General features: G+C 47.3%; 1 protein-coding gene across 1 annotated transcript in view; it reads right to left on the bottom strand.

Annotated features, from left to right (window-relative positions):
• Positions 1-22462, bottom strand: part of mfsd2ab (MFSD2 lysolipid transporter A, lysophospholipid b) — a 71543-nt gene that overhangs the window by 48003 nt on the left and 1078 nt on the right. Inside the window, exons 2-3 of the mRNA XM_078238086.1 lie at positions 18725-18850; positions 15856-15980 (exon numbers count right to left, since the gene is read on the bottom strand). Of these exons, the coding sequence (XP_078094212.1) occupies positions 15856-15980; positions 18725-18850 (251 nt within the window). The remainder of the gene's footprint in view (positions 1-15855; positions 15981-18724; positions 18851-22462) is intronic.

The following is a 22462-nucleotide window of genomic DNA, read 5'->3' on the forward strand; positions in this document are numbered from 1 at the left end:
GTTTCCTCCGGGTGCTCCGATTTCCTCCCACAGACCAAAGATGTGCAGGTTAGGTGCGTTGGCCATGCTAAATTGCCCCTTAGTGTCCCATGGTCAGGTGGATTGGCATGGTAAATGTGTGGGGTTACAGGGATAGGACGGGGGAAGAGGGCCTGGCCTCTATCAGAGAGTTGGTACAGGCCTGATGGGCCAAATGGCCTCTTCTGCACTGTAGGGATTCGAAGATATGATCCTATGATTCCATGAAAATTTGAAAAGTTGACGCAACAGATGCACTAGTGTCGAACGAGTGTAGACTCGTCAGATTTGAGCCCAATAGGGCGTTTTCTGAAGGGAATGAACGAAGGGGGGAGGAGAAAGCAAATTAAATAGGGAGGATTCCAAACAGAATTTCTTTGACAGGTGGAGGTGAAGACTTTTGATGATGTCTAATTGAGATAATTACAACACATTAAAGGAATAGGTTGTGAGGCTAGCCAAGCGAGGCAGCTTAATAAAAAGTGAAAACTGCCTGGAAGGCTGGTGGAGGCAAGTCCAATGAAAATGTTCAAACGGGAATTGGATAAACACCTGAAAAGACAAATAATGCAGGATTATGGGGAAAGTACCAGTCTATTTGGATAACTCTTCCAAACAACCGACAAAAGGCACTGTGGAGCCTTTTCTGGATTGTATCATTTTTGTTTGTTCTTTAGAACCTTCTGAGAGAGTTCCCTGCAGCGGAACTCCATCTCCGTCTGTCCGCTTACACATTCCACAAAAGTCAACTGCATCCAATCCATTACATCCCACATCCATTTTCCCCTCTGCTTCCCCTTCCTACGCTTACTCTCAACCTTTCCTTCCAACAACTGTCTGGTCGAAGGATATGACAAAGGCATTTGTTAGGCACTAATTTCCAGCACTTCCTCTAGTCGGTCTGTCTGTTTAGGATACGCAGAACATCCTTCAACACATCCACATCTAGAATGCATTCAGCTTCTCAATGGTCACTTTGTTGTCCGGGTCTCCGAGGTATACAAGATCGATGACAAAATGTGGCACGTCAAATTTCTTTTCCTGAGATTCAGGGACGGCACGGTGGTTAGCTCTGCTGCCTCACAGCGCCAGGGACCTGGGTTCGATTCCCAGCTTGGGTCACTGTCTGTGTGGAGTTTGCACATTCTCCACGTGTCTGCGTGGGTTTCCTCCGGGTGCTCTGGTTTCCTCCCACAGTTTGAAAGATGTGCTGGTTAGGTGCATTGACCACGCTAAATTCTTCCTCCGTGTACCCGAACAGGCGCCGGAGTGTGGCGACTAGGGGATTTTCACAGTAAGTCCACGTGGAGAACGTGCAGACTCCGCAAAGTCAGTGAGCCAAGCTGGGAATTGAACCCAGGTCCCTGGCGCTGTGAAGCAGCAGTGCTAACCACTGTGCCACAGGCTCACTCACTCCCTGATGAAGGAACAATGCCCAAAATGTCTTGCTTTTTACTTGAATGGTAATAATATGGTCAAAAGGTCATTCTGCAAAAAAGAACATTCCCTGCATCAGTAAAATCCCTGCTTTTCCATGTTGGACTGTGCTCAAAGCTGTCCTATAGTAAAATTCCTGCATCTTTTTGGTGCAGTCACACACCACCAGTTTTCAAATAAGTCACTCAATAAAGCGAAACCCACGGGGTTACTAAAAGTAGACGGAATTCTAATGCATATTTCAGTTAGTCCTTTCCTAATTTATCCCTTTTCTCTGCTCCTTTCATGTGCGGGGTAGGGTTTTAAAGTTATTTAACGGCCTTCAGACTCGTCCAACATCTTTTTAGATATCAGGCAGTAAAAAAACTCTGAAAGTAGCAACTTTCTCCAGCTGAGGCAGAAATGTTGTGTGAACACCCCCGCCCCCCTCCTCCACATTTCTAAATAAGGGTAAGTCTTGTAAAGACGGTCAGGGTGTGCCTGTGGCAGCCTAGCTAAGGGAGAATAGGTTTTTAAATTCTCCACGTGGACGTCACTGCTTGCAGGCATATAATTTTTGACCGAATGTAACCTTTGTCTGCCTCGATACATTCCACGAACACTCCACAGCTGAGAGCCCTCTTCATTGGCTGATGCGGATAGTGTGTTTCTCCATTTAGACACACCTCTCTCCTCCTTCCCCCACCCCTTCTCAGCGTTACTCTCACCACTTCTGTATTTGGAGGTCAAACTCATGAACTAATTATATAGAGAGCAAGGGCCTATGGAAAACTGACCCCCCCCCCCCCCCGCTGAAGTAACACATTTAGCACTTCAAGCCGGTCGGAATTGATTAATAAGGTGCTGTGGCACAGCTAGACATTGCTAACTGAAGACTAACCAGTCAAATGTCACTATGAACTGCCATGGTAAAACGCTACACGTTGACCTCTACAACAATTGTCAGCAGAGTGAGAGGTGCATCATCGTATGACATGGGATTATTGTGTTTGGAAAAAAAAATGTAAGGAAAAGGTTTATGTTGGGACAGAAGAATTATCGGAGCAGGTCACAACATGCACATATTAGACATTAGAATGTCCATGATATTTCCCAGGTGTAGTAAATTCGAAGGCGATTCATTGCGGCTTCAACAAGGTTTATTATCAATATAAATTATGTACACAAGATAAGGAAGGATCTGATAGTACTCAAACAAATGTACCCTCTCCTCCCTCCTGGCTCCAACTGAGGTTCCTCCCCATTCCAGGACATGCATCCTTGTTCCCAATTGACTCAGCTTCCCATGTGGCCTCTCCATAGGGTCCATCCTGATCACACGACCCTCGATGGATCGTCCCCCCCCCCTAAAGGGGCCACGTTACCACACTATGAACGCAGGAGTACTGAACTACCAATGTCATAAAAGAACTGAATGACTGATATTTAATTTGCATTGATAGGCACTCAGCAAAACTTGTGAAGCTTGGATCAATTTCGGGATTTGGATGGAGCTAATTACCCGGCCAAACCACACAGGCCGGAATCTTACCGCCGTTCACACCAGCGGGATTTTCCCATCCTGCCGCCCGTGAACGGAGATTTGGCTGGGCGCCAAATTCTCCGAGTTCGCTGGGGCGGCAGCGTGGTGTGAACGACCGGTAAGATTACGCCCAAAGTCTTTCTTTAAACACGAGTAACATTAAATTATCGTTTTTTTTCAAATAAGAAAAACCGAATGATGTTTTGCATTGAGAGATATTTTTCTGGTCAGCCGATCAGAAGGAAGTAGTTTTCTTTTGTGTTTTTCCAGATTTTTGAATATGCCATTTCGCGTCTTCAGAACCGGTCACCTCTGCCACCTAGCAAGGAGAGAGGGGCAGCAGACACAGGGAAACACCAGGTTCCTCTCCGAGCCACTCACTGTACTTGTCTTGGAATGATATCGCTGTTCCTTCACTGTCGCTGGAAAGAAATCCTCAAACTCTCCCCCCTCCCACAGCAGCGTGGGTGCACCTCCTCATAATGGACTGCAGTGGTTCAATAAGGTAGGTCACCACAACCTTCTCAAGGGCAATTAGGGACATCTTTTTGTGATGGGCAATAAATGCTGGTCTAGCCAGTGATGGGCGTACCCCAAGTGTGAAGTTTGCAAAATTCCCATTTCTCCTCATTTGTGGTAACAAACCTCAGGTCCCCGGGTGCACGGCAAGGCATTCCTGATGTCTGCGCACACACTCCATGCGGTACCTGATATTAGATCCCAGTCTCCAGCATCCTGTTCAATTACGGAGCTGAATTTAGACTTCCAGAAATGACTGCTCCTTTGTGGAAGTCAAACTCGTTCCACCCGATTTGCTTAAGCACTTGAAATATCAGGATTTTAACCTTGCCCTGGTTAGTTAGGTGCACTGGCAAATATACAGTTAATTATTGGCAAGTTGAAGATCAATAAATAGATTTCAAACTCTCTCTCTGCCACAGTGCGGTATACCTGTAACTAGATACTCCCTTAAGATTGCAAAGGACCTCTGGGTTTACTGAATTGCAAAGTTGCAATTTCGAACCATAGTGTAGAAAGAGGCCATTCAGCCCATCGGGTTTGCACTGACTCTCTGAAAGAGCATCCCACCCAGGTCCACCCCCCCCCCCTCCGCCCTATCCATGTAACCCCACGTATTTACCATGGTTAATCCACCTAACCTGCACATCTTGGGACACTAAGGGGCAATTTAGCATGGCCAATCCACCCAACCTGCACATACTCGGTGTGGGACGAAACCGGAGCACCCGGAGGAAACCCACGCAGACACGGGGAGAACGTGCAAATGCCACACAGTCACCCGAGGCCGAATTGAACCGGGTCCCCGGCGCTGTGAGGCAGCAGTGCTAACCACTGTTCCGCCATGCCATGCCCGTTAATTAATGAATTAAAGAATTGAAAATTATTTTGGGGAACTGCACCTTCTTGAGTCTGTTACCGTGGCCTTGAAAAAGCTGAACTGATTTCCCTAGGTATTTTAGGATCCATATTCTCCTCTCACTTTCGCTTGGCTTTTGATGCTAAAAAACCCCCCCGTGTTTTGAAAATCAACAATTAAAACAAAGGTTAAAGATTAAATGAGAATTTCCTTCCTTCTTTTATTCCCGAGACATGCAGCATACAAATCCCCTTTGCTTTTTCATTTTATTCTCCGAATACGCTCGCAGCAATAGCTTTTGGGCAGAATTGATTTTAAAAAATCTGCAAGCCTGTGAGCTCTCTGTGGCGAACTTAACCGGTGCAGAAGCTAAACTAGAGGCTGAACCAGCCCACTTGATTCCAATCTAATCCAATCCTCATGGACCACATCAGCTGAAATGTATACTGAAAGGTGACATTTAACTCGCTCAAAACCGTGCACGAGATTCATTTGAAATTTCAAAAATTAAATCACAACAAAATCGCTCAAAGAAAAGTTGGGATCCTGCATTTGAATCATATGTTACTAATCAGGCCGAGGTTAGCCTGGTGTCTGCATAAATTCGAAGCTACGTTGGTTACAGGGCCTATTTTATCACAGATACCTGCAGTGTGTTTGTGGTCAAACTCTCAGAAACTGAAAGGGCTATTGACGAGTCGTATGTCAGCGCTTGTAGAGTTGGACCGAAACTGGTCACAGAAACTTAATGCAATTATTCACTCAAATCCAACTCTAGCCATCCCTGCTCCTTATCCAAGCAACACAGTAACCTCAAACCACTTGCCTGTGTGCGCAGGATAAAGTTAGCAGCACAGGCTTAGTCAGCACTTTCTTCTGAAAGCCACAGTTTGAATGCACTTGTATCTGCAGCTCAAGGGTGGTAGTGATTTCCCTGGGAGGCTGGGGGCTCACTGACAACTAACTGCGGTATCAGTGCACAAGTGTTATCTTCTGTCCCTCAGTCTCATGAAGCTTGCCTTGTTGGAGTTTCAAAAAAAAAGAGAGTATTTTCTAATTCATTGAGAAATGCCGGTCTTTGTTAACAGATACATAACACTGCAAAAGTCTCTTTCAACAAAAGAATGTTCGCTAAACCAGACGGCACAAATATCTCAGGCCATTTGCAACAAAGGATTTTCCCAGGCATCTGATCACTGAAATCAAATCTGGGAAAAACAATTCATGGATTTGAAATTAATCCACAATCTGTTTTGCTGATATCCGCAGGGAGAATAAATGGATATTTTCAAAAAATCTCCTGCATATCCTATTGCCATTCCAAAATTCAGTGGCCACAAACTTTCCTTCAGTTGCTTCTCAGATACATTGAAACTAAGGAACTTTCTTAAGCTTTGAAAGCAGCCACCGGAACCCCCGAGCATGTCTCACATATCCAATCAGGAGGCTGAGAACATAAACAACTGTCTGAAAACCACCAAGGCTCTCAAAACACGGAGTTGCTGCATTGAATCCCTACAGTGCAGAAGGTGGTCACCTCCCCGCTCTCGCCCTATCTCCATGCATTATACTCTAGCCAATCCCCCCCCCCGCACCTACCCATCTTTGGAGTTGTTGATTGTTGTAAATGGGCTATTCCACGTGACCCTTCACCCCAAACCAAGCTGGGATCGAGAAATGGTGCAATCTTGGTCTAGCATTATGCCGCATTTCTAAAACTGTTCCCACACAACGTTCCATTCCTGTGAAATTGTTATTGGTCCAATGCTTTGGAAGTGTTAAATGGAATAGGATTTCCTCCGCTTGGAGTCGTTGGATGGGTGGAATGTACGGACAGATGGGCGGCACGGTGGCACAGTGGTTAGCACTGCTGCCTCACAGCGCCAGGGACCCGGGTTCGATTCCGACCTCGGGTCACTGTCTGTGCGGAGTTTGCACGTTCTCCCCGTGTCTGCATGGGTTTCCCCCCCTCCCACAATCTGAAAGACGTGCTGGTTAGGTGCTAAATTCTCCCTCAGTGTACCCGAACAGGCCCCGGAGTGTGGTAACTCGGCGATTTTCACAGTAACTTCATTGCATTGTTAATATAAGCCTATTTGTGACACTAATTAATAAACTTTAAAAACATCCCTGTACTCAAAGCGCGCTGATCTGATGGAACTGCAGCTCGAACACCCTTAATTACACTCAAAAATTCAGCTCAGGAAATTTGAAAATTGACTGAAAAGTAGAGGTTAGCGGTGGGGCAGGGCTGGGAAAATATGGGACAGCCGTATCAGGATGGTTCTCTGATGAATTCCTGCTTCTGGGGAACTTTCCTGGGTTGGCCGCTCACTCTCCAGAAGTGGGCAGTGATTAATCCGAATTAAGGCCCTAATTAATAGCCAGTTTGTACCAGCGCAGATATCTTATTGGTGGAGTTTTCCCCTCCACTTGAGGCAGCCTGCCGATGGCAGGTCTGGGAGTCACTGGAGCTGGAGGCTCCCAGCCCAATGGGCCCCGTCCATTCATAGTCTCGTGTCTGGGTTTCCCCTTTAATCTGATGGCCGCGGCATCTTGTTTGCCCGCCTGCTTGTCTGCAGCCTCGGGAGTGCCCACATCCTGCTTAATGAGGAGGCTGCCCTTTCAAAAGGGGATACTGGCAGTGGAGACAGACATCCTTGGGACCCACTTCCTGGCCCCATCCTCACAGGAAAATCCCTGCACTGTGTTACTGATCATTTGATGACAGCTGCAGTTGCTGCCTTACCCCATGGTGCCAAGGGCAGGAGGCAGCGACCAGAAGCAGAGCTGCTTCTCAAACTGTTATCAAAGACAGCGATTTAAAAATGCTTTTTTTAAAACAAAGTTTTGCAAAATGTAAAAGTATTTTGTTTAAAAGTACTTATTGCTTGAGAACAAAGTTGAAGAGCTGTTTAATGCGGCTGTCAGAGGGGAGAATCGTCATTGGGAAGGATTGTTGATGAGTACGGTTGGAATATAGAAGGATTTTTTCTCGGTTTCCTGTATTTGCAGCTCCAAGATTTCTTCCGGTTGGATCCCATTTGGATCCTGAAGCTGTTCATCCAGTTTCTGAATCCTTGTGGCAGGTCGGGAGGAACCTCCCAGCAGTTTCTGAATCTCGGAGCCTCTTCCCGGGAAGAATTCCCTGAGCTGCAAACACGGGATATGGAGGTTGTAATCCAGATTGGAGTTTGTACTTTCTCCCCGTGTCTGCGTGGGTTTCCTCCGGGTGCTCCGGATTCCTCCCACAGTCCAAAGATGTGCAGGTTATGTGAAATTGCCCCTTCGTGCCCAAAGATGTATAGGTGAGATGGATCAACCATGGTAAATATGTGGGGTTATGGGGATAGGGCCTGGGTAAGAAACTCTGTCAGAGAGTCGGTGCAGACTCGATGGGCTGAATGGCCTCCTCCTGCATGTAGGGATTCTATGAATAAGAGCTGGAGAGACCCTTGGCCAGCCATGCTGGATGCAGACTGGGTGCTGTTCCAGCGAGACAGGCTCCTGTTTCAACAGAAAGAAGCTAGAGAAATTGACCGAAGTACCTGGTTCACCTGCCTCACCTGTCGCTAGCTGCAGGAACCTATCTAGGTCTAAGGAAGGAAGGAACAAAACTTTTTATTTACTTTATTGTCACATGTATTAGCATACAGTGAAAAGTATTGTTTCTTGCGTGCTATACAGACAGAGCATGCCACTCATAGAGAAGGAAACGAGAGAGTGCAGAATGTAGTGTTACAGTCATAGCTCGGGTGTAGAGAAAGATCGACTTAATTCGAAAGTCTGACAGCAGCAGGGAAGAAGCTGTTCTTGAGTCGGTTGGTACCTGACCTCAGACTTTTGTACCTTTTTCCCAATGGAAGAAGGTGGAAGAGAGAATGTCCGGGGTGCGTGGGGTCCTTAATTATGCTGGCTGCTTTGCTGAGGCAGCAGGAAGTGTAGACAGTCAATGGATGGGAGGCTGGTTTGCGTGATGGTTTGGGCTATATTCACAACCTTTTGTAGTTTCTTGCGGTTTTGGGCAGAACAGGAGCCATACCAAGCTGTGATACAAGAAAGAATGCTTTCTCTGGTGCATCTGTAGAAGTTGGTGAGAGTCGTAGCTGACATGCCAAATTTCTTTAGTCTTCTGAGAAAGTAGAGGCATTGGTGGGCTTTCTTAACTATAGTGTCAGCATGGGTGGGGGGGGACCAGGACAGGTTGTTGGTGATCTGGACACCTAAAAATTTGAAGCTCTCGACCATTTCTACTTCGTCCCCGAGAGGGGAGGGCGGGGGGGGGGGGGGAAGGGGATTTCCATATCCAACACTTGTTTGGAAGCAACTTAAACCATTTTTAACCTTGTCTGAATGCAGTCAGTTCCACTTGTGAATAGAAAGTGGGGGAACCACAGAGACGCAGTAACACTGGGGGCTTACATTATGTGCATCTCACAAGGACATATTGGTCGATTCACCTTTTCATGACAAAGGAAGATGGCACCAACCTCCGGTAATAGTAGAGAGCTACGCACAGCGATTGCAGAGCTCTGCTAGAGTGCTGCTCTTCAAAGGGCTGCACATAAAATATAAAATCGTGGCTTTTAGGAGAGACGTGGGAAGTTACTGAATGAAACAGATCTTCCAGCATTTAAATGCAAGCAGGTATTGGTAATACTGAGCATCCAACAGCAAACTGAAACAGCGTTTTATTTCAACAGATCCAAATTCTACAATGGATACAAGAACCAAAATGCAAATAAAAACATTGATTTCAGCATAATTCTAGGACAAGTTAACTAGATTGGGCCTGTTCTGTTTGAAAAGTAGGGCTGGCATATGAAGGATCTGTTCAGAATTTCTGGCAAGGTTTCAGTTACTTTTCCCATATCAAACAGTTTCCTGCAATTTCAGATAAACCATGGCATTTCCTTCCAAGATATAAATCTTTCAAACTGTTGCGTGGTCTCTTAAAATTGGATAACAGTTTGCTCTTAACTATCATGCTCAAGTCAAATTAGAGATCATAATGTGTGCAGAATAGTGTCCCTGAGGGTGAAGTTTAGTGACGCATTGTTCCCTTCGAGGCTGCTGCGCCAAAGATTGAAAAAGGCAAGCTTTGGCAAGAACCTTTAAGAGGATTGATAGGCAGAGGGATCTGGGTGCGCAGGTACACAGGTCACTGAAAGTGGCAATGCAGATGGAGAAGGTAGTCAAGAAGGCATACGGCATGCTTGCCTTCATCGGCTGGGGCATTGAGTTTAAAAATTGGCAAGTCATGTTGCAGCTTTATAGAACCTTAGTGAGGCCGCACTTGGAATATAGTGTTCAATTCTGGTCGCCACACTACCAGAAGGATGTGGAGGCTTTGGAAAGAGTACAGAAAAGATTTACCAGGATGTTGCCTGGTATGGAGGGCATTAGCTATGAGGAGAGGTTGGAGAAACTTGGTTTGTTCTCACTGGAATGACGGTGGTTGAGGGGCGACCTGATAGAAGTTTACAAGATTATGGAGGGGTGTGGACAGAGTGGATAGTCAGAAGCTTTTTCCCAGGGTGGAAGAGTCAATTACTAGGAGGCATAGGTTTAAGGTACGACGGGCAAGGTTTAAAGGAGATGTATGAGGCAAGTTTTTTTACACAGAGGGTGGTGGGAGCCTTAAACTCACTGCCGGGGGAGGTAGTGAAAGCAGATATGACAGTGAGTTTTAAGGGGCGTCTTGACAAATACATGAATAGGATAGGAATGGAGGGATATGGTCCCTGGAAAGGTAGGGGGTTTTAGTTCAGTCGGGCAGCATGGTCGGTGCAGGCTTGGAGGGCTGAAGGGCCTGTTCCTGTGCTGTAATTTTCTTTGTTCTTTGAAGAGTCAATCCCAACTAAGAGAACTTTCCAGTCCACAATCAAGAATGTCATCAAAAGCAATTCCAAACTCTCTACCACAATCTTCCTTGCATTTATGTTGTGTTGTATGTTTCTAATGGTGGGGGAGTCCAGAACTCGGGGTCATAGTTTGAGGATAAGGGGTAAACCTTTGAGGACTGAGGTTTGGAGAAATTTCTTCACCCAGAGAGTGGTGCATGTATGGAATTCACCACCACAGAAAGTAGTTGAGGCCAAAACATGGTGATTTTAAGAAAAAATTAGATATAGCTCTTGGGGCTAAAGGGATTGGGGGGGGGGGGGGGGAGAGAAGGATATTGATGATCAGCCATGATCAAAAATAATGGCGGAGCAGGCTCAGAGGGCTGAATGGTCTACTCCTGCTTCTCGTTTCTATGTTTCTCTGCAAGTCACATTTCTGAGGCACTCCTCACATAGCAGAACTCTCAAAACGCTTTGGCAGAAGAACAAACATCAAGCAGGAAAGTGGACGGATTTCGGTGGAAAGCCAAAGGCACCTTCAGATGGACGACGTTTACAAGGTTTTGAGAAGCGGAACAAAAGATGACAAGGCAGCGTGGTTTTGAAACAGAGTGACTGAGAGGAGGCTTGAGAGAACTCAGTGATCTCCAACAGGGAGGTCCGGGTGATGGCTTCAAGAGACAGAGAAACAGAAAGTACAGCAGCTGGATTAATGGCCAGAGATTCTCAAACAATAGCTCTAAATGAGACTCTGGTTGCTGATCTTATAATCAGGTCCGAGTCCTGAATTAGGCAAAGGGTGGGGTTGGGGCAGAGAGAGAAGGCAGCTTTGAGAACATTAGAATAAGTAAGGAGTCTCGGTTGTGAGGTAATGAGGTAAGGATAGAATGGAGCAAAGGTCTGGTGATCGGAGAAGGTAGCAATGAACCTGATGGGAGGTCGAACAGAATGCCAACATTGTGGACCACGGGGTCAGCTCGTTATAGGTACATGAATGCTCATCTCACACAATGTCCAGCAGAAGCTCTGGGGTGTGGGGGATGTGGAGGTAGAGGCAGGGACTTGTTTAATTGGAGTATCAGGTTATTGGTGACTCTTCTGCTCCGACCTGATTGTAGAAACCTCAGCAACGATGCCTCAAAGAAATGGTCAAAGCCTCTCCAGTCCCTAGTTAAAGGTTAAATCTCCCGTAGACGTTTTATCATTGCGGTTCCCATCAATAGGTCGCCAAATACAATTCTGGACTGGGTGCCTGTTGGCTCCAATATGATGCATTTATTGTGCCCACTGTATACAAGCGACTAAAAATGTTCACAGTCCCACAAAGCTTGTGTGGATCTGAGCAGAGTTTTAATAGTTTGGTGGGATTGAGCGGAGTTATTTACTGCTGTGAAACTGCCGCTGGTTTGCCTTGCCAAGGGAACCATCGAGTAAGCTTCACATTGAGCTGCAAGAGATGAGGCACAGGCACGCCAATCTAAAGCTTCGGTTGCCAATTTATTCCAAAGGGAGTCTAGCTCGAGTTCGATTCCAGGGAAGAGGCCACATTAGAGGCAACAGAACTGGACCATGTGACTGGTGGACAACAAATGTGTGCCAGGAACTAGATCCTGTTGTCGAATGTGCCAATGCTCCACTGGCAGTTCTGCAGATGAAGTTTTCCTACAGCAATGCTAATTGAGCAGGAAATCAGGCAGAGCAAATAACCACATGAATATTCTGGCACGATGCTTTTTGTTTTACTCCTCGTCACCATCAGCTTTCAGAGAGAATTTGTAAAAGTGTGTTTACCTAGTCCTCAGCCTGAGCACATGCCAACTTTACTAAGAAAGATACTATAAACTCTTTTTATTGCTGACAAACATATTGGACTAGGTTTTTCCTCCAGGATTGGGAAACAGAGCTTGGGACTGTTTCCCAAAGTCCTTCCTTTTAGGATGTTGCAGCTCGCTTTCATGGACTAATCTTCCATTCTAGTTTATGTTGTACCTCAAGCTTCAAGAAAATACTTTTTTTTCCCCTCTCCCAACAGTAATTTTACTCAATCAGATTTCAACAAGTAGAACTAGCAGTCACATCGTGCCTTGAACGCCTTGAGCGGCATGGTGGCACAGTGGTTAGCACTGCTGCCTCACAGCGCCAGGGATCCGGGTTCAATTCCGGCCTCGGGTCACTCTGTGGAGTTTGCACATTCTCCCCGTGTCTGTGTGGGTTTCCTCCGGGTGCTCCGGTTTCCACCCACAGTCCAAAGATGTGCGGTTTAGGTTGATTGACCCTAGTGTCAGGGGGACTAGCAGGGTGGGGTTACGGGAATAGGGCCTGGGTGGGATTGTGGTCGGTACAGACTCGATGGGCTGAATGGTCTCTTTCTGCACTGTAGGGATTCGATGATTGAACATACAGGTCAGCGGGGGCCAGGCCATGGAGGGAGGGATTTGAACACAGACGGGGGAATTTTAAATTTGAGGCATTGCTGGACTAAGCCAATGTAAGTCAGTGGGTACAAAGAGCAATGTGTGAATGGGACTTAGTGCAAACTAGGAGCTGAGCGTCATGGTGGCACAGTGGTTAGCACTGATGTCTCACAGTGCCAGGGACCTGGGTTCAATTCCAACCTCGGGTCTATGTGGAGTTTGCACATTTGCCCCGTGTCTGCGTGGGTTTCCTCCCACATTCCCAAAAATGTACGGATTAGGTTGATTGGCCATGTTAATTGTCCCTTAATGTCGGGGGATTAGCAGGGTAAATACATGGGATGATTGTCGTTGCAGGTTCAATGAGCCAAATGGCCTCCTTCTGCACTGTAGAGGTTCTATGATATGAATAGGAAGTATTTTGGCTCTTTAACACCTCACACCACTCCCATCACCAGATTAGTAGTGAGATATGATGATTGCATTAAGCACCAGGAGGTTACTTGCCGATTTGGCATCTTTTGGAAAATTCTCAAAGTAACAAACCAATGCTCAGAGTGGAGCAGGCAGACCCGAATCCATTCCTTGCTCCAAAAACCAAATTCCATCCAATTCAAGGTTCCGGCAAGGGAGACACACAAGATCCAAGCCGATAAGATAGGGCACTGCACCCGATCTTGGGCTTGATCTCAGCCAAAAGGCTGAGAAGCGCATTTCAATTTATCAAAAGGGTGATAGGACATTGGCTCCATGACCAAGGCTGTTGACGATGCCTGAAGTCTATCACCCCTTTAAGATTAACCGTACAATTGAATTGCATCTGCTCAGAATTCAACCGCACTTTAACAGAGTGACCTCAAGATTAGAACAAAGGGAGGAAAAATTTACGCTATTACAGTTACAAAAATAGAATAAGGATGGACAGGAAGATTTGCAACACCCACATGCTGACTAGTAATCCTGGCATCTTCTCAGAAGAGAGATGATCAAACATCAGAAATGAGAGAAAGCTTTGTTTTTGTGAGACTACGACGCCAGCATTCTGATTTTAGAAATGTTACGGTAGAAATGTTGCAACGTTTCCTCTGGGATGGTGGGCGAGGGGGCGTGATATCAGCACAGTTGTAACACATATTCAAAGGAAACCAGAACAGTCATGTTTCTGAACTATTAAATCAAGTTGGAATTCTGATCTGGGGACAGACCCACCCATGTTGGAACAACAGTTTGGAACATTTCTTGCAATATTGAATCAGAGAATCACAGAATCCCTACAGTGCAGAAAGATGCCATTCAGCCCATCGAGTCTGTACCGACCACAAACCCACCCAGCCCCATTGCCATAACCCCACATATTTACCCTGTTAATCCCCTGACACTAGGGTCAATTTAGCATGGCCAATCAACTTAACCCGGACTGTGGGAGGAAACCGGAGCACCCGGAGAAAACCCTCGCAGACACGTGACCTGAGGCCGGGATCGAACCCGGGTCCTTGGCACTGTGAGAACATAAGAACATAAGAAATAGGAGCAGGAGTAGGCCATCTAGCCCCTCGAGCCTGCCCCGCCATTCAATAAGATCATGGCTGATCTGACGTGGATCAGTACCACTTACCCGCCTGATCCCCATAACCCTTAATTCCCTTACCGATCAGGAATCCATCCATCCGCGCTTTAAACATATTCAGCGAGGTAGCCTCCACCACCTCAGTGGGCAGAGAATTCCAGAGATTCACCACCCTCTGGGAGAAGAAGTTCCTCCTCAACTCTGTCTTAAACCGACCCCCCTTTATTTTGAGGCTGTGTCCTCTAGTTTTAACTTCCTTACTAAGTGGAAAGAATCTCTCCGCCTCCACCCTATCCAGCCCCCGCATTATCTTATAAGTCTCCATAAGATCCCCCCTCATCCTTCTAAACTCCAACGAGTACAAACCCAATCTCCTCAGCCTCTCCTCATAATCCAAACCCCTCATCTCCGGTATCAACCTGGTGAACCTTCTCTGCACTCCCTTCAATGCCAATATATCCTTCCTCATATAAGGGGACCAATACTGCACACAGTATTCCAGCTGCGGCCTCACCAATGCCCTGTACAAGTGCATCAAGACATCCCTGCTTTTATATTCTATCCCCCTCGCGATATAGGCCAACATCCCATTTGCCTTCTTGATCACAGGCAGCGGTGCTAACTGCTGTGCCACCGTGCCACCCCGATTGCTGATCCACTCTGAGAATTTCACTAGACATTCCCGTCTTCAGTCTATTCTCACCCACCTGATTGATTGAGAGAAGTGAGATCGATCCCTGGGAGGAGGTCAATGGTCTTCAGAAGGAAGCCTCTCACAATTCTTTAAATATTTTATTTTTGGGCTTGAAATGGTTCCTCCCTCCCCCCCTGCATTTGGTGTGTGTCAGTGTGCCACTATCATTCTCCGACATCAAAGTCTGCCTCGTGTTCTATTGGCACAGAAAATTTGCTCCAAATAGCTAAAAGATCCTTCATTGAGATCTGGGGCAGGGTCACAAAGAGGTCAAAATTTGTCTGGTAGCAGTCGCATTGGTAGTCTGAGTGGGGGCTGTTATCAGAACTCCTTGGTAAGTGGCAAATTCCGTGAGTTTGCAAAAACAGACCTTTCGAACTCTTAAAACACCCAATTCAAATCGCACCCTTTCCATTGTGAGCTCAGGAGTGCTGCGAGACTTGGCACATTCCCAATACAGGGACCAAAATCAAAGTAACAAGTCTATGGATTTAGTTGTGTGGTCAATGACCTTAGTCACACACCAGCAAAATAAGACACTTTAAATCAGTTCTATTTACAGAGATTCTTGCTGCAAACATCGTCTCACTATTGGGAGACATTCCGTGATTGCAACAGTAGTTCCATTATTGTCAGTCAGAGCCGAAACACTGAAGGTAAACCCCTGATAGTCAACGCTTTTGTCAGTTCCCAGACATTTGTAAGAATGGGACTCGAGTCCAGGCTGCCACATTTATGGCATAACATTACAATCTGCATTGAAACCTGAACATTGCAAACTGCATTGAAATGTGAACAGCAAGGCAACATTAAATAAGAAATGCAGGGTTCGTGCAAAATAAAATGCAGACGCAACCTCGTACGGTCCCTCGCTTTGCATTTAGTGAATAACTTTGCGCAGATAAAGGTTCTTCCACACCCTGCTGATTCGCATCAATAAGACACAATGTGAAACTCTCAATCACAAAAACCTTCTTACCATGGCAACAGTCTCCCGAATCTTGTCCATCTACTTCTGCTTATGAGAAAACCAACAGATGGGTCAGTGACGGCGTCCCAGGCTCGGCCAATGAAGAGGATGAAGGATGCGGATGATGGATGAAGCTGTAGTTGTAAGAAAAGGTGGACACACGGCTGAGCAGAATCAAATAACTCATTGGTGGGGTATAATAGTAAACGGGCCTACTGGAGGAGATAAATGTGCTGCACTGTTCAGTACAAATGTTGGTATGTAGAGGCTCAATGTTATCTGTGGAATTCAATGCATGGGTTAACTTATGGTCCTAGTGAGGTGAAATTGGCTGACAAGCTTGCTTACTTATTTTTCACCTCATAGAATTCCTACAGTGCAGAAGGTGGTCAATTCCAGCCAGCCCCTATCCCCGTAACCCCACTAGTCCCCCTGACACTAAGGGGCAATTTAGCCTGCCCAGTCCACCTAACCCGCACGTCTTTGGATTGTGGGAGGAAACCGGAGCACCGCAGGAAACCCACGCAGACTCGGGGAGAATGTGCAAACTTGGCACAGACAGTGACCCGAGGCCGGAATTGAACCCGGATCCCTGGCTCTGTGAGGCAGCAGTGCTAACCACTGTGCCTCCTCACCAATATTTTCCCTTCTCCCAATGGAATTAACTCCGCGCTGAGGTACTGGTCTCTTACTGCTGAGTGTATTCTGGAACCCCATTTGCGTGAGCCTTGAAAATGTGTGTTGCCGCTAATAGAAGCCTTGCAGCCCAGTCTGATCCTGTTTCTGGTTGAGCTGCAACACATATTCACTCCCAGCAGAGATTCTTGGCTAGTGATCAGGAGTGGCGGTGGCGTAGTGGTACTGTCACTGGACTCATAATCCAGAGAGGTCTGGGGACCCGGGTTCAAATCCCACCATGGTGAAATCTGAATTCAATAAAAATCTGGATAACGATAACCATGAAACCCATAGTCGATTATCGTTAAAAAAACCCATCTGATTTAGGGAAGGAAATATGTGGTGGCATTATTGGCGCAGTTGGACAGGAGGAGGGATGCCATGGCCCAGTGGGGTGGGAACAGACAGGGGTGGCGGGAGGTGCAGGAGATCCTGAATGATCACCCTCAGAAGGGATTGGATGCAGAAGGTCAACTCTGGAGTCTGGACTCTCAAGGACCTGGCAGCAATGACACCAGAACACCAACCTCAGTCGCTCCCATCGGTCATACTTGGCACTCCCTGGCACTCAGAACTCGCGGATACTCCAATTTACCCTTATGGCCTTGTAGTGTTAGATTAATGTGACTATCAATCTAGACGCTCAGCTAAGGATCTGGGGTCCCGGGTTCGAATCCCACCAAGGCAGATGTTGGAATTTGAATTCATTAAAAAAAAAATCTGGAATTAAGAATCTACTGATGACCATGAAACCATTGTTGATTGTTGTAAAAACCCATCTGGCTTACTAATGTCCTTTAGGGAAGGAAATCTGCCATCCTTATCTGGTCTGGCCTACCCTACATGTGACTCCAGACTCACAGCAATGTGGTTGACTCGCAACTCCCTCAGGGATGGGTAATAAATGCTGGTAAGAGTTTTAACAACACCAGGTTAAAGTCCAACAGGTTTATTTGGTAGCAAATGCCATTAGCTTTCGGAGCGCCGCTCCTTCGTCAGATGGAGTGGAAAGCTAATGGTATTTGCTACCAAATAAACCTGTTGGACTTTAACCTGGTGTTGTTAAAACTCTTACTGTGTTCACCCCAGTCCAACGCCGGCATCTCCACATCATAATAAGTGCTGGCCCAGCCAGCACCATGAACCAGAAAAAAGGCAGGAACCTCAATTTCTCTCTTGTTAACCCAGACTCTGAGGCCGCCTGTAACACCCTTACTATTCTCCAGCTACAAACCAACTGTGGATTAAATCGAGCACATACTTCATCAAATGACATAATTACTGTTTGCTTTGCAGATGGGAATGGAGGGAGGACAGTGGCGGTAGTATTTAATACATATTATGTATGCGGGAGCTTGATTATTGCTGACTTAGTGAAATACTCCCCCCCTCCACCCCCTCACCTCGTGCAGAAATAACTTCAACTATGAGAATGGAGTGATGTATCAGTTCTAAAATAAAAACATTTTGCACAGTAACTAAATGACAGGATTGCAACGACTGATTTGCACAGACTTCAGTTCTGCGACACAGGGATGGCAGCATTCAGGGTAGTAAGCACAGTATTGGCTCAAACCTGTGGGGAATTCCATGCATAAGATTTGCAAATCCTAACGATCAATAAAATCCGTTAGGTGTTTGAGGTAAAATCACCAATGATCTGTCTCGTACTGATAACCGATACTATGGGTGGCACGGTAGCACAGTGGTTAGCACTGCTGCTTCACAGCTCCAGGGACCTGGGTTCGATTCCCGGCTTGGGTCACTGTCTGTGTGGAGTTTGCACATTCTCCTCGTGTCTGCGTGGGTTTCCTCCGGGTGCTCCGGTTTCCTTCCACTGTCCAAAGATGTGCGGGTTAGGTTGATTGGCCATGCTAAAATTGCCCCTAGTGTCCTGAGATGCGTAGGTTAGAGGGATTAGTGGGTAAATATGTAGGAATATGAGGGTAGGGCCTGGGTGGGATTGTGGTCGGTGCAGACTCGATGGGCCGAATGGCCTCTTTCTGTACTGTAGGGTTTCTGTGATTTCTGTGATTTCACTAGAAACACGAACATTCATTATTTTACTTCACACTTCTTGTTTCAGCCAGAAATCATTAACCTGAACTAATGCTTGGATAAAAACATGCAGATCAATATAACGGAATATTACTAATTATCAATATTTATCAATCAATATTACTGAATCTGCAATGTTTACCTGTGCTACATCCAACAGGTAAATCTGTAGGAAGAATCCAATGGCACATCCTGTTATCTGATAGGGTGCTCCACCAATAGCATAGCATAGCTTATTGCAGACTGATAGATTCTTTCTCACTTCCCTCTGAAAGAAAAGAACAAAATAAGTTTTAAAAAAAGAACACAAGCCATCACTTTCTGGGTTGAGTTGTCATCCCGTTTACTCGGGGGTGGCACAGTGATTGGGGTGGCATGGTGGCAGTGGTTAGCACTGATCCCTCACAGTGCCAGGGACCCGGTTTCAATTCCGGCTCGGGTCACTGTCTGTGCTGAATCTGCGCATCCGCCCCGTGTCTGCGTGGGCTTCCTCCGGGTGCTCCGGTTTTCTTCCACAGCCTGAAAGACGAGCTGGTTAGGTGGATTGGCTGTGCTAACTTCTCCCTCAGTGTACCCGAACAGGCGCCGGAGTGTGGCGACTAGGGGATTTTCACAATAACATCATTGCAGTGTGAATGTAAGCCTGCTTGTGACACTAATAAATAAACTTAAGACAATATACAAAATGGTTGATACCAGTTCAGGTGTCAGTTTGAATCTGTGACAGCTATTAACTCCACATTCTATCAGCTCAGACATATATTATACTTAAAATGCCCGGTTTGAGCCTGTGTCCCCCAAAATAACTCCTGTGCCTATGATATAAGTTTATATATTAGTGTCACAAATAGGCTTACATTCACACTGCAATGATGTTATTGTGAAAATCCCCTAGTCGCCACACTCCGGCGCCTGTTCGGATACACTGAGGGAGAAGTTAGCATGGACAATCCATCTAACCCGCACGTCTTTCAGACTGTGGGAGGAAACCCACGCAGACACAGGGAGAATGTGCAGACTCCGCACAGACAATGACCCAACTGGGGAATTGAACTTGGTTCCCAGGCGCTGAGATACAGCAGTGTTAACCACTGTGCCGCCCTTACCTGTTTTACTTTAAGAAATGATGTGGAGATGCCGGCGTTGGACTGGGGTAAACACAGTAAGCGTTTCAACAACACTTTAACCTGGTGTTGTTAAAACGCTTACTTACTTTAAGAAACACAGGACATTCTCAATGGAATAATTGTCAATAACAAGTTTTTAAAAAATTAACTCTACTGGATTTTGCCAACACCGAGTTGAACCGAATGAGTGAAGCGTCCAGGTGCGTGTTGAGTTCGGTGGTCTCAGCTAATGCATTAAGTACTGTAGATTATTGATACGTGCTCGTGTCCACACACTTCCTCGTAATTAGTAAATCATTCCGTGATGAAATCACATTATAAACTCATCCCATCATTAACATGGCAAGACGTGACATAAAAGATCAAACAACTATTCACTGAATTCCACAATGATCTGAATCAAGAGATTCCACACAGTACTGGACATTCTCCAAAAGGAGAATTTTCAGCACCACATTGTGTGTTTATACCGAGTTACACAGAGCAGAAAGTCCTTGATTCCACTTATGCAGCCTGTCTAGTTTTTGGGAGATTGACAAATGCTGATCAGTGAAAGGAGGTAACAAGGTGCAAATTATATTAGAGAGGGGGCAAGGGGGGGGGGGGGGGAGAAACAGTGAGGGGGGGCAAAGGGGAGACAGACAGGGGGATATCGCAAGGATTTCTGCTCATTCTGGCTATACAATTGTAGATGCCAGATGTGAATGGGAATGCCCTCCTTTGTAGAATTCACCACCACGAAAAGTGGTTGAGGCCAAAATGTGAGATTTCAAGAAAAAATTAGATATCGCTCCTGGGGCTAAAGGGAAGGGATGTAGGGGGCGGAGGCAGTATCAGGATACTGATTATGATCAGCCATGATCAAAATGAATGGCGGAGCAGGCTCGAGGGGCTGAATGGCCTACTGTTGCTTCTAGTTTCTACGGTTTATATTATTTAATTTTTTTAAAAATTAGTGTCACAATGAAGTTACTGTGAAAATCCCCTAATCGCCACAGTCCTGTGCCTGTTCGGGTACACCGAGCCAATGCACCTATTCAGCACGCCTTTTGGACTGTGGGAAGAAATCGGAGCACCCGGAGGAAACCCATGCAGACACGGGGAGAACGGGCAGTCTCCGCACAGGCAATGACCCAAACCGGGAATTGAACCCGGGTCCCTGGCGCAGTGAGGCAGCACTGTGCCACCCTGCCAAATAACCTGCCAACAATCACCAATGAAGAATAGCCACTTGGGCGAAACGTTAGCAGATAGGTGACATGCATCGTAGCGTAATGCAACATGAGGCAGAGGTTGTGTGTGTGCATGTGTGGAGTGGAGGGGTGTGGAGTGGAGGGGTGTGGAGTGGAGGGGTGTGGAGTGGAGGGGTGTGGAGTGGAGGGGTGTGGAGTGGAGGGGTGGGGAGCGGGAGACGTAAAACTGCTAAGATTCTCAGTTAGGATAGAATCCTCTGTTGTAATAATCCAGTTTCATTCTGACATCGAACACACTTCTGGCACTCAGAGGGGCAGCATTCTTCATTCAGGCCTGTTATATTCAACCTTTGTTTTTAAACAAGATGATTAGAGATTATTTTAGACACCGGTTTAACTGCTGCAGGTTCAGGAGCACAACCTTGTACTTTGCTTTGGATTCTAAGCAGATTTTCTGATGGCGGAAATCTCCACAGGAGGGTGGGGTCTAATGCGGTAACATAAGCAGAGGATATGGGGAAATTGGCAGGGGAATCTTTCATCCTTAATCGCCCTGGGATTAAAAAGCCTGCGTCATTTACACGGATTTCTCCAAATACAATTAACAGGAGCAACGACAGACTGATCCTTGGTGCGGCAAGATCATTCCCATCTTACTTCCAAAATCTAGAAACAAATCAGTCACTGATTTGGGACAGGAGATACTGCGCCCTTCCTCCCCTTGTACTTTTTAAAGTAATTGTTGTTTCTGGGGGTTCCTCCCCCATGAAGCTGAAGAAGGGACAGTCTTTCCACCCACTCTTTTATTTCACATCTCGCGGAGTTTTATCTGAAGCAGTTGGTTCACTGCCCTCGCACTCCCTCCAGGGGTGTTGGGGATCATGTCCAACTCCAAAGGCTCTTAGTGGGATTCCCCCATGTCTGATCCTGTGGCATTCCCTCCTCCCCCCTCCCCACACACACACGCGCGCCCCCCTCCCCACACACACACGCGCGCGCCCCCCTCCCCACACACACACGCGCGCGCGCCCCCCTCCCCACACACACACGCGCGCGCCCCCCTCCCCACACACACACGCGCGCGCCCCCTCCCCACACACACACGCGCGCGTGCCCCCCTCCCCACACACACGCGCGCGCGCCCCCCTCCCCACACACACGCGCGCGCGCCCCCCTCCACACACACACGCGCGCGCGCCCCCCTCCACACACGCGCGCGCGCCCCCATCCACACACGCGCGCGGCGCCCCCTCCACACACGCGCGCGCGCGCTCCCCCCTCCACACACACACGTGCGCGCGCCCCCCTCCACACATGCGCGTGCCCCCCTCCACACACGCGCGCGCCCCCCTCCACACACGCGCGCGCCCCCCTCCACACACGCGCGCGCCCCCCTCCACACACGCGCGCGCCCCCCTCCACACACGCGCGCGCCCCCCTCCACACACGCGCGCGCCCCCCTCCACACACGCGCGCGCCCCCCTCCACACACGCGCGCGCCCCCTCCACACACGCGCGCGCCCCCCTCCACACACGCGCGCGCCCCCCTCCACACACGCG

The sequence above is a fragment of the Mustelus asterias genome, chromosome 21 (genome assembly GCF_964213995.1).
Source record: "Mustelus asterias chromosome 21, sMusAst1.hap1.1, whole genome shotgun sequence".
Classification (NCBI taxonomy): domain Eukaryota; kingdom Metazoa; phylum Chordata; class Chondrichthyes; order Carcharhiniformes; family Triakidae; genus Mustelus; species Mustelus asterias.